General features: G+C 36.6%; 1 protein-coding gene across 1 annotated transcript; it reads right to left on the bottom strand.

Moving 5' to 3' along the window:
• Positions 1-9397: 9397 nt before the first annotated feature.
• LOC104233812 (putative 1-phosphatidylinositol-3-phosphate 5-kinase FAB1C) lies at positions 9398-19194 on the bottom strand. The gene is made up of 11 exons (XM_009787262.2): positions 17765-19194; positions 16610-17386; positions 16375-16528; positions 15948-16292; positions 14011-14682; positions 13599-13930; positions 13366-13492; positions 13070-13225; positions 11452-12936; positions 11090-11356; positions 9398-9939 (listed from the first exon to the last, which is right to left on the bottom strand). The coding sequence occupies exons 1-11, from the start codon at positions 18229-18231 to the stop codon at positions 9685-9687; spliced, it is 5037 nt and encodes a 1678-aa protein (XP_009785564.1). The 5' UTR covers positions 18232-19194; the 3' UTR covers positions 9398-9684.
• Between the last annotated feature and the right edge of the window lie 902 nt (positions 19195-20096).

Below are 20096 nucleotides of genomic sequence, written 5' to 3'. Positions count from 1 at the left end.
TGTGGTTAGTTGCACTTTCATTTTTCTTATGCTAGCCTTCTGCTTGTGATGTCTTCCATAGATTTATAAGTGAATTGAAGCTAAGAGGAAACCAATCATTCATTGAAATTGTAAATATGAAATTGTTTTACTATCCCTTTGAGAGAAGAAAAAGTCTTGATGCTTTTCTGGCAACAGCCCACAGTTTTGTCTCAATCTATTCACATCCCTTGATTCATTTTCTGAAAGGGAATAGTGTAAGTATGACTTCTCTATTGGCATTTTCTTGAAAATAACAGGGCTATCCAATTCCAGGGAATGATTCTCCTTTCTATTTGACCAAGGAGCACTGCAGTAACAAGTTGCAGTCCTTGTGCATGAAAACAGAGTATAGCAGCTCAAATTCATTAGTGATATTGTCCGTTTTAAGCGTACCATTCACTTTTACTTGTCCACCATACTAAAAGTATATTTTCACTTTTACTTGTTCACTATACTAAATCAAGAGAAAGAAGAGAATCTTCTTTTCCTGTTTTTCCCTTATCATTAACTATATATTCCCAAATCATTTCCCAAGATTTTTAGAAATGCTATCATTGTTATGGGTAAAATATATACTTCATTTATTTTTTCTTAAAGGGAGTGCAAAGTTAAAAGTAGGGGTGTACAAAGGAAACCGATAAACCGCACCAAACTGATAATCTAAGTCAAATCGGAAAAATTAAATCCGACTATGGTTTGGTGTTAGAAAAAAAACACTGACCATAATTGGTTTTAACTAAAAAAGTCAAACCGAAATCAAACCAATCCGACATTACATGTACACAAGTTTTAAAATTATTTTAAACATAAAAATAATTATTGTGATATAATTTAAACTCTTTAATAGTTCTCTCTTTTGATATATTATTTCAAGCTTGGACTTAGAACATTTGAATGGTCAAATATGTTTTATAGAACTTTTGAATGGTCAAATATGTTTTAAAGCCTATAAAAGTTAGTAACTCAAATAAAGCCCAAAGCAAAATCAAATTAATACTAATGCTAACAAAAAAAAATTCAATTCAATACTAGAAATGACAATACTATTGGATATTTATTTTTTAGTTTTGCATATATATATATATATTTGCAGTGATTTAGATAGTGAAAATGCATAACTCACTTTTAATATTATTTAGTCATATAATTAATACTTAGTACTTATTAGTCGTACTTATTTTAACATGATTTAGTACTTTTAGATTATGTTTATTTTTATTATGGCTTATTAATTAGCAATATTTATCTTATGCAATTTGTTGAGTATTTTAGTATAATCATGACTCATCTCACATTATTTTGTATTATTTTATTAAGTAACATCTTATATAGTTTTATCCTACTAGGACTTAAGAAATATTAAAACTCAAATTATAAATTTTATGCTATGAAGATTTTGTCGGAAAAAAAATCCGAAAAATTCGAGAAAAAACCTTGATTGAAAACCCTGACTTTTGTTGGTTTGATTTGGTTTATAAATTTAAAAATCCAAGACAATTGGTTTGGTTTGGTAATTGAAAAATCCGAACCAACCTAGCATATGTACACCCCTAGTCAAAAGTGGACAATTAAAAGTAAACGGAAGAAGTACGTCACTAGGATCTAATGTGCTTTATAATATATTTAACACTTCTCTCGGCGTGTTTGACGATATGAGATTTGCCTTGGATGTCACAGAAAACCATCGTGTAACCCAATGTGCCAACTTTTACTATATTTATGCTAGAAAATGTGTGGAAAATTAAAAAGAAAACAAATAAAAGCCATATATTTCTCACTGTTGCAAAGATATGTATCCATTTGCTTTTCTTTTTACATTAAGCTGGATGAAGTGCTGCTTCTTTGGTAAGATTGTGACTTCTTTTACTTGACTGTTCTGAAAAAAATAGGTTAAATTTTCGGTTACTACGTTGTTCATACTTGATTACTTCAAGGCACGTAAATTACTTTGTTTATCAGAAAAAGGGTAGAAATTTCACAGAAATATGATAAAACTCAACATTTTATTTTTTTGAGTAACTTACCAAATAAAGTTTGAACATTGGGAAGTTAGGTCCTTCCTCTTTCCAAATTACTGGATTTCAGCTAAACTTTAGTCAAGTATTCACACTTTTAATTAGTTATTAGTACTTATATTTGGTGTTCACATTATAAGACTAATTAAAGTCAACATTTTGGTATTCTTTTTTTTCCCCCCATGAACCTTACTTTATTGAGTTATTGTTGTCAATTTTGAAATTGATGAATAATATTCTTTTTCTCATGCAAAAATTACGAGCCCCAAAAAACTAAAGAGAGCTAGAAAGTACACATTCGGAAGGCTCCAGATTAATAAATAAACATCTACATCTCACAGTTGAATTATTTTTAACCTCTTTTAAATTGAGTAATTTATTTTCAAATTTCTTTTTCTTAGATCATTTTCTCTTGGTGCAAAACATTGACTGCAAATATATTATTCACACTGCATTTGTTTCAAAGGAATACTCCAACACGAAAGCTAATACCTTGATGTTAAATGAGAAACCACGCAATGTTTCATTATTAGTATCAAAACAAAAAATAAAGGAAATTGGCTGGCAAAGCTTTTATTTGTCGAAGCTTTTTTACTCCTTCCTCCGTCTCATAATATGTATGTATCGTGATTCTCTTGTGCACGCCTCTTAAGAAAGAATAGTTTTTGACTACTTTACCCTTATTAAATGTTTTCTCAATTTATGTATCATCTCCATCAATGACATTATCCATATCTTTACCAAATGTGAATATGCAATTAATTTGCTTTATAGAATATACGAAGAGACACCTAGGATAATTAACAAATTAGTAATGCAAATTCTTCCAACAGATAAATGGCATTCATCTTTCCTTCAAACAAAATTTCAAACGCGTTTTGAAAATTTTCCTACTAAAACTATTGTGGAGGCAAAAAATTCAACTTGAAAGTTACTTTAGTATTATTGGCAAGGGAAAACTAGCTTTTTCTCCGGCTAGCAAGGAAATTTCCACGTTCACCTCTCGTAACTCTACTTAGAATTAATAACAAATAATTTACTAGCATTGTTAATGTAGGTGCATAATGCATGTGCGAATCATGTTAAAAGGGTGAGTCTATAATCCGTCGAGTCTCAAATTATGTGCCACTGACTCTCCCCGAGATGTTCCAAACAATTTGGGGGACAATTTTACGTGCATTTAATTTAGGAAAAATTTCAGAAACTTCCCCTCACGTTTTGCTTCGTAACACTGACCTCCCCTTACGTTTGCAATCTTACGGGTACATCCCGTATTCTAACTTCTTTGTAACAGCTATTTTATTATATTTTTGATTAATAGAAAAAATAACATATCTGGACTGATTTGCCCTCCCTAAGATTATGCTCTTTTGATTTATCAATATCTTCTTTAAGTAAGTAAATTCCTACAAAAACGTGCAGGGAGGTCCCTAATAATTACTAGTAAAATAACTTTGGTAGACTATTTCAGTACTTTTCATGGGAACCAGTTATACAAATGAGAGAAGTCCATGTTGATATAATTCTTTTGCTCATTTCTAACGCAAAATACTTTATTAGTCAAAAAAGCAAAAGAAAGGAATCTCTCACCAATTCCCGGATCCACACCGTGATTTACGCAACTAATTTTGATTATCAATCCTTATTATTAACAAATGATATTGCCTCTATGTAGTTATGTACCCCATAATCCACGAGTTTAATTCTTTTTTCATATGATGATATGTATATCTAATGTTACTCACTTATTTTTAAATTTAAACTCATACTATTATACTAAAGTAATTGTTTGAATCTCTAATCTTCATATCCAAGTAAATCAATATATTACAATATGTTTTAGTTTTCAATATTAGCTTACTTCACTATCCAACCTCTGACCCTCCGCCTTCACTTTTATTTGAGTTGTCAATATCTTTTGCTGCTTAGCTGTGGCGTCACATGTTCTTTACAAAAGAATGTGATCCACATAAATAAAAGTTTGTACATATATCATGCGTTGAAAGTAAGTTTTCCTTCACATGTAACACGATATTAATAAAGAAAGAAAAATTAAAATGACAAATTTATCATCTCCACATAATATGTTCAATCTTCCAATAATTAATTAATTGATGCAAATTACAGTTTGCAAACAATACTATATTATTTACAGGATGGTTTTAAGGTTCTTCCATCTATTTCCTCATTTGTTGCTTCCTACAATTTTAAATATGGAGTAGTTTTTTTAAGCAAATTGAATTTGTTTTAGAAAACAAAAGGTCATTTATTACTTTCTTTTTTTTAAATTTTTTTTAATCTTGACGCTCCAATTATGGAGTATTACTTATGAAACGATTAAAGAGGAGATAAAAGGTAGTTTAAATAAATGCTCTTATGATTAAGGTTGTTAAATATGTGTGTTATGTAGCGTGCAAAATTATTGACATAATAACATACCAGAATAAAAATCGGTTTTATTACGTTTTCGCAGTTTTCTTAATATCTTTGTCTCTTTATATGAAGAAAAAGTTTAGAGAAGAAGTGAGGGAGTAAATTTAGCTCTCACCTTACACATACAGACTATAATAGTAATTGTGGATTAAAAAAAATAAAGAGAATAAGGAATTTGAGAGAAGTGCATGGACGATTCTTTTCTTGAATGGCTAAGAAAGTTGCTTCTTAGAATTGCTTTAACAAAAGGGGAACATGAGATAGAATTATCACATGTTCCAGATGAACCTATAATTAACACTAAATAATTTTGAACTTTCCACAGACCCTAATTAAAAAGGAAATGGAAAGGAAAAAGACTGTTGCTTAAAAAAGTAGTACTACCTTTTGGATTGCATAAAAGCATCCAAAGCCTGCCCCTTTTTCCTTTCTTTCCCCTTTTTTTTTGGTCCTTTCCTACTTTCGTGGTGAGGTTTTCCGCATCACGATAGTATTGACCCTTGTGCGCGATCATAATCGGACAAAGCTGCTCGCCTTATGACCCACAATTAAAAATGAACTTGGAACGAGACGCAAACATTCCCAAGATATGGTTCCCTCTAGTCCGTAGAATTCATTTTTTGAGTGGACAATCGCATTCCTAATAAATTAAACGCATTTCACGAAGACAACTAGGTGGCGCCTGAGTTGGACTAACTCAACAAATGTACAAAGCAGACATCTCCGCGATATACTTAGCCGGCTTGTTCTCTATGATTGGTTCTTTACTCGACTTGACTCAAGTTTGAACCTTGGCTTACGCATCTAGCCAGTAAAAGAAGAGGGACACGAAAGTGGAAGGAGTAAAACACCCTGTATAGGGGTAAAACCGGGATCGTGATATACCCCGTTTTCCGACGTGATAAGCCAACTTCGAGACATGATAGCAAGGGGCCGAAATCGAGGCGAAGTTCTCATCGAGTCGAAGTCTGGGGGCGTAACGCCCATCCTCGAGAATATTGGGGTCATGGTCCGGGACCGGTCCTAGCTTTGAATAACTTCGAAGAACGTTGTTAGGTAATCAAGCACGACCAACAGAAGGCCGTGGTATCTGTGACCGGCCGGGTATCACGGAGGGGATCTCAGCATGTATCGATAGGGAACCGACAATCAGTTAATTAGAAGATTTTTACCGTTTATAAGAATTGTATCTAGAGTGAGACTCTCCTACTATATAAATGGGGTCTGATATTTCATAACACACGTTATAACACGCATTCCAAGGCAATATATTTTTACTTTTCTCTGTCATTAGCTTTTATTTTGTTCATCAGTGCTGATCACAGTGAGCTCGGATCGCGAGGAAAGATTTCACTAAGGCTGAAACTATCTTACGCGTGTGGTTTAAATTTATTTTTATCTTTACTTGTTCAATCTAATCCAATTGACTGCTTTGTATCAAATTAATCCGCGTATCCTTACAAATTCAATTGTTATCCGATTTTGAGGGTAAACAGTTTGGCGCCCACCGTGGGGCTAAGGATAATAGTGGCTATTTGATACAAACTTCTATAACACACCCTATTTTACACTAGTTGTTTGGAATGTCTTTGATTTCAGGTTAAAGTTTGAAATGTCGAACTCCCAGTCTGCCCCTTTAAACATGGATGTTGAATCGACCACCATGGCCAGAACAACAATGTAGCGCCTGGTAACGAGGTGCCCTCCGTCAACCCCAACAGAGTTCCAGTTGCGAACCCGATCGCCGTTAGCTCACATGTGGCCATCAGTGCAAATTTGCCAACCGATCCTGAGAACAATATCTGCAGGGAAGTCCAATCGGTTGCACAAAATATGCACGGCGATGAAGATGATGGGATCAACTTGCGGGTGATCTTCGAAATGTTATAGGCTCAACAGGCAGCAATAACCCAGCTCCAGAACCAAAGCGGCGCCCCGAGCAGAATTGAGCCCGAGCCGTCCAGGGAATTCATCCGCAGAAATGGACCGGTCGCGGAGAGACCGAATAAAATGAATCGGGAACCAATCCCGAGATCATTAAAATGCTCGAGGAGCTGACAAAACGGGTAGAATCGGGAGAGAAGAAAATAGAAGCCAATAACGAAAAAGTGGAAACTTACAATTCTAGGATCAATCAAATACTAGGAACACCGCCGATATTAAAAGGCCTGGATTCCAAGAAGTTTGTTCAAAAAACTTTCCCTTCGAGAGCAACTCCGAAGTCGATCCCTAAAAAGTTTCGCATACCTGAGATTCCTAAGTACAACGGAATGACCGACCCGAATAAGCACGTAACCTCCTACACATGTGCCATCAAAGGGAACGACTTGGAGGATGATGAGATCGAGTTTGTCCTGCTGAAAAAGTTCGGGGAAACTCTGTTAAAGGGAGCTATGATATGGTATCATAATTTACCTCCTAATTCTATTGATTCGTTTGTTATACTTGCAGATTCCTTCGTGAAAGCACACGCTGGGGCTATCAAGGTCGAGACCAGAAAGTCAGACCTTTTCAAAGTGAAATAGAGGGACAATGAGATGCTCAGAGAATTCGTATGTCGGTTTCAAATGAAACGGATGGACCTGCCTACGGCCGTGGACGATTGGGCCATTTAGGCCTTCACCCAGGGACTCAATGTTCGAAGCTCGTTGGCTTTACAGTAGTTGAAACAAAATCTGGTAGAGTATCCGATTGTTACTTTAGATGGCGTGCATAACTGTATCAATCAAAAATCAGGGTCCAAGATGATCAACTTGTGGCCCCTTCTGGGTCCATTTATCCCATTAGAGCTGTCAACATGGTCAAGAGAGACATTGATCGTGAACCAAGATCAAACAAGGATCGTTACCAACCGTACAACGGGGACCGAAGAGGTAACGAGTTCGGGCGAAACCCTATGAGAAGTGAGAAGAGGAGCGATCGAGGTCAAGATAATCGGGGACTCATGAGCAAAAATAGTTTCGACAGGCCCATCGAGCCTAAGGAAGCACCAAGATTATCGGAATACAACTTTAACGTCGCCGCCGCCGCCATCGTATCTGCCATCGGACGCATCAAAGACACCAAATGGCCTCAACCTATAAAGTCCGATCCAGCCCAAAGGGATCCTAATCTAATATGCAAATATCATGGCATTCACAGACACAAAACAGAAGATTGCTGACAATTAAGAGAGGAAGTAGCCCGACTATTCAACAACGGGCATCTCCGAAAATTCCTGAGCGATTGAGCCAAGAATCATTTCAGTTATAGAGATGCTAATAAATAGATCAAGCAGGAAGAACCTCAGCACATCATTAGCATGATCATCAGTGGGGGTCAACTTTCCTTAAAGGCCGATGTTGAAGCGCACCAAAGTATCCATCACAAGGAAAAAACGGACTCGGGATTATGTGCCAGAAGGAATCTTGTCTTTCAATGGCGAAGACGCAGAAGAGGTTGTGCATCCTCACAACGATGCAGTGGTAATATCTGTACTCATAAATAAATCCCGAGTTAAGTGTGTGTTAATTGATCAAGGTAGCTCAGCCAACATCATCAGATCGAGGGTCGTGAAATAGCTCGGTCTACAAGATCAAAGCGTGATTGCAGTCCGAGTTTTAAATGGATTCAACATGGCATGTGAAACCACTAAAGGGGAGATAACATTAACGGTGAACGTCGTCGGGACCATCTAGAAAGCCAAGTTCTATGTAATCGAAGGAGAGATGAGGTACAACGCTCTATTCGGGAGGCTATGGATCCACAACATGAAGGCAGTACCTTCGACCCTGCACCAAGTGTTAAAATTCCCAACGCTAGGAGGGATTAACATAATCTACGGAGAACAAGCAACTGCGAAGGAAATGTTCGCGGTCGAAATGTGATCCCGATATCCGCACTTACAACGATAAAAATCCCGGGTTCGGTCACCGAGGTAGATGCCAAATAGCAATTACCAACATCGGCTCGTGATACACCCTGGTTCTTGACGTGATAAGCCAAGCTTGAGACATAATGGCAAGGGGCTGAAATCGAGGCGAAGTTCTCATCGAGTCAAAGTCTAGGGGTGTAACGCCCATCCTCGAGAATATCGGGGTCATGATTCGGGACCAGTCCTAGCTTTGAATAACTTCGAAGGACGTTGTCAGGTAATCACACATGACCAACAAAAGACCATGATATCCGTGACTGGTCGGGTATCACGACGGGGATCTCGGCATATATCAATAGGGAACCGACAATCAATTAATTAGAAGATTTTTACCCTTTATAAGAATTGTACCTAGAGTGAGACTCTCCTACTATATAAAAGGGGTTTGATGTTTTATAACACACATTGTAACACGCATTCCAAAGAAATATATTATCACTTTTCTCTATCATTAGCTCTTATCTTGTTCATCAGTGCTGGTCACAGTGAGCCCAAATCGAGGGGAAAGATTTCAGTAAGGCTGAAACTATCCTACGCGTGTGGTTTGAATTTATTTTTATCTTTACTTTTCAATCTAATCCAATTTACTGCTTTGTGTCAAATTAATCCACGTATCCTTAAAATCACATATAAATTCAATTGTTATCCAATTTTGAAGGTAAACACACCCCTCGCTCGTGCCAATTTGACACAGTATTCTCACAGCATAAAACGAAGACTAGTTGACACAATGTCCACACGCAACCTACCATGGACTTAGAAAAAAATTAGGCACATATCACTTTTAGCCCTTGTCGAAACTATTTACATCTAGTAGCCACAAAAGTATATAAAATTTGTATATTTTTGTATATAACATAGTACAAAAATGCACATATATACAAACAATATACAACAAAAATACAATTTTTAGGCTATTATTTTGAGAGCGGCTATACAATGTGTCATTTTCCCTAAAAAAATTCTAAATCAAAGTCCAGATACAAAGTACTAACACTGATGATGCAATGACTAATAACAGAAATATAAAAAGAAACTTTATTAATTACCTGGATGAAGCCTGTAAATGTACAGATGGTTAAATCAAATGTACCCTTTGCCAGATTTCTCAACACACAAGATGACAGTTCACTATTTCTAAACCTTTTACAAGGGGCCAATTGCTACCCCTAGTATTACAAAAGAATATAATGTACCAATTGGAATAGATCAACCTCCCTTCCTGCAGTTCTTTGCAAATACCATTTTGTTTTTGCTTATTGGCAGAAAGTTCTTGTAATGAATATAATGAATTTAAGATGTTTAAGATGACCATTGATCAGGCACTGTGAGGAAATAGCTTGTCATTGCTTTTCTGAATCTTTTTTTGTATTGTTTCGGAGAAACAATAGTTGGCGATGCATTCTTCGGCCCTCCAAGTATCCCGGATGCCTTAACCCATGTCTCCAAGTGTTTGTCCCAAGTATATTGCCTCATGAAATCTATGATCCCTACGACTAGCTCCTTGCACTCTTCGTCCACCCCAACTAGCAAAGAGTAATCCATCACATCAACCGACTGCCAACAAGAGCAGCTTTATCAGTCATCGCTCAAACTAGATACGTAAAAAAAAAGAAGAGAAAAGAGTAAAAGTAAAATAAATTTGGTGACTGAACTCCATGGAGAAAGTTTCAAGTACAACGCCATTTTACTTCAGCACTAATAAACAATTACAAACCAGCTAAAGGAACATGTTAAATCAAATTTAGCGCCTTCCAATCCAACAAAAGTTTTGTCATATCGTAGCGTGACAACCTAAACAGAAGAGCTCTCTTAGTGAAACTTCCTACGAACCATACAACACTGTCAAACTACAATATTGCTATTACACTGTACCATCTTTTAAAAGTAAATCATACGTCTCCAGATACAAAAAGTGATTTAGATGAATTATGTACTGCATATTTCTGTGCAAATCAAACATCTTTGGTCAAAACAGAAACAGTAGGGTTCTCGGGTATTATTCATGGCAATAGATAGATTGAAAATCAATACATTACTAGATATGCCATGTCAGCCGTGTAATGAGAAAAATCCTAATAGTCAACCTTCTTAATTTAACTTTGTACAGTTCAAGTTTGCTAATAAATCTAATACTTTCAACCTTTTAAGTCCAGCTATTACTCCTTCCCTGAAGCTTAAAGCTCAATTCAGTAGGGTGGCTAATTTCTACTGAATTTCCTAAATTTGACTCGTAAGACATTTGCTCCTTGCTACCCTTCTCTCTTACAGCAAAACCATATGCCTACGTACACACGGACTCGTATTTGCACATCCATTAGCAGGAAATATAACTGAGATTAGCAAACTGGACATCCTAAGTTCTGTTTTCATATTACTTAGAGACAAATAATAACAGTACTCCTTGATAAAGTGCTTATCAAACCAAAGGAGACTAGTGTACCCTCCATTATCCAAAAAAAAGAATTTTGAAAAAAAAAATACTATGCTTTCTAGGAGTCTTTTAGCCCTACTAGAGATTCTTATGGAAATAGAAGTATAGAGAAAATTTTGTGTAATGTTTGCCTGGATGATTAAATGTAGAAACATGGTCAGCGAGGATTCATATAACCGACCCAACTTGTTTGGGACAGAGGCGCAGTAGTAATAGTAGTAGTTATATATAAAAGAAATTTTAAGAAACAAAGTTGGACGCTAAGCAGCTTACCGCCAAAAAGGCTGTATCATTCCAAACAGCTCTCTCCAGGCTTCTTTTTGCTTTGCTTCCAAGAAATATAGGTTTGGTACGCAATGTTTCTAAAAGATTCATGTCCAATAACACTTTGTTTGCCCCAGTTTTGTCGGCATTGTAACGGGATCGTAGAGAGCCCTTAAGATCATAGACCTTAGATATTGTTCTTCCAAAAAAGAGATTCTCCATCACAATCAGATCCATTTTTGTTTCCCTGCCTCCTTTCATTTGTTTAACCGAAACCTAGCATATACAACAGAAATTAAAATATAACATTTTCAAAATAAAAGAAGTATTTCTATTCACCACCAAACCAAGCTGCATATAAGGAGTCCAACCTGATATATTCCCAGAACTTTAGCAAGGGAAGTTGGACTTCTTGAGCTAACAGAATCCGTTAGATATTTGAAGTAGTCGGGTCCAAATTCTTCAAAAGATTCTAACTCAGTTTTCTGGACTTGTTTAATTATGAATCTTTCATCCAATGACTTAGCGAAATAAACATTGCTCTTTCCACCTTGAGCAGTCCATCTCTTGCAACGGCTTATAGACCGTATAAAGTCCAGTTCATCAGGACAGTAGTTCTTCCTCAGAGCATCAAACTGCTTAGCAAAGTAACAAGTGACAGAAAACTTCACCTTCCCCCCGGCATTTGAAGATTCGTCCTCAAAAGAGATCCTTAGGTGAGGGGAAGTCTTCGAATCTGCAAAGAGGGAACTAATCGTACTGGAAGCATCTTCGGAACCATAGCTTCCATAATTGATATAATCCATGTCTGAAGAGCCAAAAGACTGCCAAACATTAGAAGCCGCTCCATTCTCCCTCCTGATGCCGTTTGTGTTCCAACCCATTTCAGTCACATTTGGCTTATCGGTGACCCGGTCTTTATATTCTTTGGAACTAAGAGCATAAGATATTATGCTAGTAGGTTCATTGTCATAAACAGATATTATTAGGTCATTGTAGCCAACCATTAACCTGGCTCCATCATGTACAAGAGATGCATAAGAAATAAATGAGGGTGATGAACTCATTAGGAGATTAACCTTCTGAGCCTCACTGGGTGATATTTGAGAATAAGTTCTCTGAACACAGGAAACAGGGTCTCTGATCATATTCCTATAGTCTCCAGAAGCATGAAAAGATCTAATTGCTGTTAACTGCATCGAAGAAGGCGGCAATCCCTTCTTGATTCTGTCTTGAAGTCTCAGTGCAGAGTCGAATGAGTTAACTCTTGCTGGTGATTTTAGCCTTGAAAAAGGAGGATAATCAAGTTGCCTGAAAGGAGCAGCTTCCGATCCATTCCGTTGTAATATCTGAGCTTTTTTGGGAGATCGATCAGTACCAGTCCAAGCAGAATCTATCTTATCAGAAAGAACAGAAGCCGCTGAAGGAGCTCGTTCCAAGGATGTTTTATTAACTGCATTCTCTCCTTCCATCTGCGTGTCCTGTGTTTTCTCGAACTCACACGAGGTAAACATGGAGCCTTCCACCAGCCCATAAGGTGACTCATGAGTCTCCTCCTGTTCAGGATATTCCTCTAAGTTTGAGAAGTCAATTTCAGTCTCTTCATAGACATGCTCAAGAGGGTCATTCTTCAGAATCATATCGTTTCTCCAATCCGTCAGCTCATTACAAGATCCAGAATCCTCTGAACCCACTGAACCAGAGCTCTCTTGGAGGAGGGACTCCACAGAAAGAAGCCGATGATCCCAAACATGTGAAGAAATCACAAGGGAATGCCTCAAGCGATTAAGTTCAAGAATGTCAACCGCTACCTGCCCTTGTTCTGAAGTTTCTGCATCAGCAGTTTGAAGCAAGTCCTGTTGTAGAAACAAACAGAAGCAACTGGGATAAGGAAGAAGACCGCATTTATCTTACACGCTTGAACACAGAAATTTGCCATGAAAAGGAAAATGTGGAAGTATTAGACATTAATCTCTTGTTGGTACTTACATGGTAATCACTCTTTTCTTTCATAAGTAAGTCTTTCAACTCCATGATGCAGTCATGCACTTCAGTTTTACCAGATGGTTCATGTATACTTTTCTCTTCAATCCTGCGAAAAGCACTGGATATCTCTGCATACAAGGCTTTGGCTTTGCACAATAGCTGCAGGAAACATAAGATAGTATTATACATAGCTATTTAAAAGCTAACACTAAAATATAAAAATAAAAAAGAAATAGAAAAATTCCAAACACGCAGCATCATTGCAAGATAATGGAAAATGTTTTTGGAACTTATAGCACCTCAGCTGTTTCTTTCCGTAACCACTCCTTCTCTGTGTAGCTACTGAAATCAAGAGTTGATGGAGGTAAACGAACTGACAGAATATCAATAGGAGAATAGCGGAAGAATGCAATCGTACTACCACACCTGCACAGGCAAATGGAAAACTTTATTCTCTAAATAGCAGCACTGAAAATCAATAATTGAATGATTGGAGTGATTGCACATTACTGGCAGAAGACAAACTACGCACCCGTAAAACCGGAGGCAGTCCCTTTGGAGAGAATGACCACAGCTAGCAACACGGTTGGCAGTTGCATTGTTTGAAAAACTAAGTTCCAAAAACTTACCAAATGAGAGTCCCCAAGCAGCATCTGACATTACTACTCTAGGAGTTGCTGGTGGGATTCCCTCTATTTGTGCACACTTGAGACATCGATGCCACATCCATATCTTTTTGTCACATTCACCAGGCAGCTTCACCGAGGGTAGCCGTCTAACATTTATAGTAAGGTTCCCTTGTTGGTGCGTATAACAAATGACGTGGTCCTCAGCTGGCTCCTTGCATGATTGACAGGAAGATACCTGGAATATGAAGTGCAATACATAAATAGCTTGAAAGAACTAAAAATTGGATATAAGAAGATGACCCCTAACAACTTTACCTGACCAAAAAGATCATCCTGAAGATATCGCCCGAGTGGCTTGTCAAAAGAGCCATAGAACTTTATGCGGAGAAGCCGAGATCGTTCACATACATTTCCATTTAGAACACATCGACTAGAAAATGATACTAATATGCTTTGATGACTGTCAGCAGCTGAATAGAATTCATTAGAGGGTTCAATTTCATCTGATCTCTCAAGCTTTGACAGCTCTGGTAATTCTCCTGGTTGACTCTCCACTTGGCCTAAAGTTACTTGTGATCTTTCACCGGCTTGATTTATTGTTTCAACAGATTCAACAGGTCTTATATCATGTAAATTGTCATGGCATGCAGTAGAGAGAAGATCTCTGTCTCTAGAATCATCTAGGGTGGGTGGATCATTACAAGGAGGGTAATGATGCTCCAACGATGACGCTGGTAACCCAACATCGGCATTGCAGGTGGAAGATCCTACATTATCAGCAGTATGAGAAATCACTGAAATAGCATTATCAGCAGATACCATCTCTGGTATGGCAATTGAGGGTGTTACAGACAATTTAGGTAGACTAGCACCCTCATCGGCAAGGAAAGATGTTTCAAGGGACAGATGATATGCCGCAAAGACTGCATACTGGAAGACTTTCTTCACCTTCTTGAGCTCTTCACAACACAAACCCCTCAGCAAGACCTACAAAACGTCAAATGAAAGGGCAGTTAACATCTGATCCTTGATGACAATACATTACATTCTGGACTTTTTTTTCTCCCTTTGTTTAATCCTTTCTTTCTGAAAAAACTCTTTTTGGGCAAAAAAGACCATGATCGGCATCAATTCACTGAGTAACAAACAGGATGAAAGTTCACTAAGCATTTTCAAAGTCAATACAGCATATTATGACTGGTACCTGATGATTAGCTTCAGCCTATCAAAGCACAAGCAACTTAGAAAGTTTTACTAGAGTGATAATTTACTATTGCAGATGGTGTACATTATAATTGATCGCTTCTATTTCACCAAGTTCTTACAAAAAGTCCACTACTTGGAATTGAGAATGTACAGGTGACACAAAAGAAATCATCAGACACAGCCTAACATAAGTATAATATGATGAAAAAATGACTAATAATATTAAAGTTAAAAAGGAAGTAAGTATAGGTAATTTTCGAGGGGGTATAGCGTAGGTCTGTTTTGTACAGAAGTATTAGTAGACCAAACAGGATGATAAGAGCAGATCATATTGCTCAAGTTAATCATCTATGTATGGTTTTTTTTTTTCAGTTTATTCTGTCTTCTCTTTTCCTCTTTTCTCATTGCTCCCATGGAAAAAGCTTGCCTTTCCTTCGAGTTAAACTTACTTTCCATAATATCGCGGGGACCATATGTCAAGGTTTACCGTGAATATTAAGACCACTGATCTTTTCAGTTACATCCTTTTTTAAGATGCCCGAAATGACACCAAGCAAATAAGTATTTCTCGGATGATTGTTGTGACAGCTCGCTCTTAGGAACATGGAATTGCAGAATTGGCATTATGACGTCCAGGGCCTTAATAGTTTGTCTGTGAAATCAAATCACTGTTGAATTTCAGTGACAACTATAACAATTACCATATATTGTGGATGCGAAAATTGTGGAAAGAAGGCATGTCATGCTCAGAGACTGGTGTAAAGCACTTCCAAATAAATTACATGACAAGCAGGTGAAATTAGAAACGTAGTCATTCAAGGAAACAGAAGAAAGGGTGAGGGTATCTGCATAAATATCAGATACAAGTAATAAATAGAGAACACTAAAGAGCCGAGCCATAGAATTTCACAATTCTAGCACAAGGTACTATTTAAATCCAATGTACTTATGAGATATGGACGATATAAGTCTTAATTATAGCTCAAATATTTAAAAGTTTCAGCACAAGAAGAACCAATGTTGGAGTCTGAGGCAGAAAAAATTACCGTGCAACCTAAACGCCTAGGACAACCATCAAAAAACATCAAAGTTTTTGACGGCTTCTTGTTGAAATGGTTTGGAGGTTCATGCTCTTCAGAAACTTTTTCTAAGTGAAAGAGCTCACAATATCCCAATCTTGCAGTGGCTATGTTATCGATGGACGGAGTAATAACAGCACCAGTGCACCTAGCTATCCGCTCCAGCAGTGGCCTCTTAACATTTAACACCAAAGAGATCTCTTTTGCCAATAGATGATCCTGAGCATGAGAAGATACACTTTTCTCCACAAGTAGCACATTAGGACGGTGGGCTTCGATTCTTGAAACGATCCTCTTCAAATGCTCCCTTTCCTGTTAGGACAATACAAGTCATAAACTTGTCTCTAATTGCTCTTATCTCAATCATAGAAAGATAGACAAATCAACCAAAAACCTGTTGCAATAATGTGTTAAAAGATGCCAACTGATTGGGAACTCTTTGGTACTCAAGTGCTCCTCCTAATAGAAGCAATCTAGCATTTTTGTAGTGTGAAGTCATGCGCTTGTGTTTAATATTCTTTGTACAGACTACTCCTTTAACAAGGGTGCTGCATTGAAACAAAACTGAATGATGAGACATGAGTAAGCAAGCCTAAGACCCAAATGTTTAAGAAAAGAAAGTATTTTACCTTTCCCTTGGGCTTCCAGAAGCTACACATTTAACCTTTACGTAATAACCAGGATCCATACTGCCTCCTTCACTGGTATCTGGCTTCACGAAATTCGCAGCTTGCCATGCTAGTGATGTAACTATGTCAACCCAATCATCGGCACTGCTTTCTTTCCCTGACTTTATTCCTTCACCTTGCAATAGCTGTAAGACAAGAGCCCTGAAATGGCCCTGTACAACGGCTTTTAAAGGTTCCTTGTGATCCACATGCTCCTTCTCATTTTCAGGGAACACGGTGGTAATGCTCGCACCTGAAGAAAACATTGCACCTGACTCTCCAATTTCATCATCCTCATCATCATATGAGAAGAAATTATTTTCTGTCTCGTCATCTTCATCAGGTGGAGGAGGTAACCATATGAGACTGCCATTTCTAAGATCGACTGGCTTTTGCTTCCCTAACTGGTTCCGATACACTGACAAATGTTCAACACTATCATCAGCAGTCTGTTGTAGATCCTTTGCCCCTTTCTCAAGCCTTCTTAAAACATCCAAGGCTTCTTGATCAAAGGGACCATCATCATTTTGATCTTGCTGTACAGAATGCCCAACTCTATTGGAAATAAAACGAGTCCTAGAGGGGCTGTCCGATGGACTTGATCCAACTGACCTTAAGTTGTTATATTCATGTCTAGTACTAACACTACTTGAATCTATATCTGAATTATCATGAAAATGACTACTAGATGGGCTAAAGAATTGGTTTGTGCAATCCCCTCCTTCGTCTTCATCACTCCTGAAATTATTTCCAAAAGCGGCTTATAAATACAAATTTGACAGAACTCCGCAACCAAATGAAACAAAAATTCGAGTATATTTTGATAGTTAAACAAACAAAAAAAGATTTGGTTAATGATCATAAAACTAGATATGACAGTACAGTATGACACATCATAATATTTGCAGCATCTACTACTTCAAGACAAGATAACTCTGGGTACAAATCCAAATCTAATCATGAGAAAACATATTAATGCCAAGGTCTAATACAAATAATGTTGGAATATGAATTATGCAGGATATATGTGCTTCCATTTAATATGTTAAAGAATTTGAAAAGCACATTATCTTGATAACAAAGCAAAATAGAGTATATGATAACCTCATCCGGTACCTGCTTGGCGCGTGACGGAGAGATACTGGAGATGAATGATTTGAAAAGGTTGTAAAACTATTCTTGATTGCAGTATGGGAAGAATAATCATCAAATTTGTCAGTACCAAAATCTGAGGGATAAATTTTGTCACTAAACTTGTTTGCGCCTTTATGCCAAGTCCTTAGATTAGAACACAACTTGCAAGACTTTATATCAATCACAGTCCCTTCTGATTCAGATGCAACAACAACATCAGAAGATTCAAAATTGTGAATGCAATCACCACAGAAGAGTCCATTGCAACTTTGGCAATTATACTTTTTGCAAGAATCCGTAAACTTCAACTTGCATTCCCAACAGGTTTTGCCACTGTCAAAATCCATGTTGCATTTGCTATCTAAGGAAGTTGGATGACTCGTTCGCCACAAAATCCAAGACTTAATTTTCTCAATCAAATCCAGTAGTGAATTATCAGGAACTCCCATAGACTGGCAGTAACCCCACAATCAGAATAATCACCAATTTTGCTTCAATTGATCAAAGTTTAAAACTTTTCTCCTAATCTGTTAATTGGAAACTATTAAACCCACAATAAAAATGGTGGGTTTTTTTTTTCTTTTCCTTTCTGCAAGTTACATATAAAGAAAAAAGTTTCCCCCAAAAATTCACTAAATATTGGAAAGGGGGAAACAGATTACAGTAATTTGGATACACACGAAGTCTGGTATGTATATCTATTAAGTATAAGATCTAAACAAATAAGGAAATGAAATTAAAGTTTGTTTGACCAAATTTCTAGAACTCAAGACTTAAACACCCTACTCAACCAATACCAGAATCTTCAACATTTGTTCCCAAGATAGAATTTTTCATCACAAGAAACACAAAAAATCCAGATTCTTGGTACCAAACAAACTACTCATATCAGATTCTGTTATAAATGCTAAGCAGTTAATCAAACAGTTAAACTTTCCAAAACCCAGAAATTATATTGAGGAAAAAGAAAACACCCCCATCAAAAGAAAAGTGTCAAATAAAAGATTCCAGATCAAGAAACCACAAGAAAAGGATGTGGGGGTGTATAAGAAGTTGAATTCTTGGTATAGAGATTAATTGTAAATGGTTTAAAGAACAAAGAGTAGAAGAATGAAAAGGAGGAAAAGGAAGAGTATTAAGCAGAAGGTTCCTTTACTACTATTGGCTCGTATCTCCATGTACATAATAACCATAATCTGCTGCCTCTTCTTCTTCAACAACAATAATATTTTCTCTCTCTTTACCATATTTCTTGGCATAGCTTTTGCTTTCATTTTCACTTCTCAAACTACATTAAAATAATCCACTAAGTATAGTATACACTTAGTACAACATGCAGCTTAACAAATAACAATTCACATGCATACACAATTATATACAACATAGTACAAGTCTCTCTCTAGCTTTAGAAGGGAGCCGACGTAATCGATAAATATGCTGACATGTGATCGTTAGGTTATTTGAACCGTAAAAATAACCTCTTACAAATAAACTAAACTGCGTAATAATATATAAAACCTTGTGGTCCGGACCTTCTCAAACACAAGCCCTTTCTTCAATTCTCTCTAGCTTTACTTTCAATCACTATCCACTTTATCTTTCTTATAGTTTATTATGTCAAGAAAATGACACCCTTTTCAACTTATTCTATATTCTTTTTTCTTTTCTTGGTTATTTAACTGTTTTATGTTTGTTTAGCATTATATAATAATTGTTTTATTTTCTTGGTTATTAAATTCCTCTTAACCAGTTATGTCTATTCTTTTCTCAGTCATTCGTTAGCTTCGGATTTATTAAGCTATAATTAGAAATTATTTTTTTCTCTGAAATTCTTTAAAGGGTATTCAAATTCTTGAGCTGCTATTGGTCAGAAACAGCGTATGGAATTAAGTATTTTGTCTGCTCAGTCAGCTGCAGTACACAACTTGTAAAAGATTTTGGCTTCCTTTAAAAATATTTTATGCTGGAATATTGTCACCATCTCATTCTCCTTGCGTGTTGCCACGAGTGAATTCTTTTTCTTTTCTCTAATGGAGATTAGGCTGGTAATTTTTTCTTTCTAGGTGCTAGACTAGTAGAGAAAAAGGTACTACAATCACACTTTTCTATAATTGCATTCTTATATAATAGCTATTTACTATAAAAATCAAATTTTTCCCAAATTGAATATTATATTATGTTATAATATATGTCCTTTATAGCAACAAAAAAAATTCGAAACAAACGAGGTTGTCATAAAGAGATTTGACTGTATTCTTTTCCTTTTGAGAAGAGACTGATACGGTGAAAAACCATGATAGTCAAATCACTTAAT

This window comes from Nicotiana sylvestris, chromosome 4 (assembly GCF_000393655.2).
Source record: "Nicotiana sylvestris chromosome 4, ASM39365v2, whole genome shotgun sequence".
NCBI lineage: Eukaryota > Viridiplantae > Streptophyta > Magnoliopsida > Solanales > Solanaceae > Nicotiana > Nicotiana sylvestris.
Note: the sequence above shows the minus strand (reverse complement) of the source record. Positions and strands in the feature narration are given on the sequence as shown.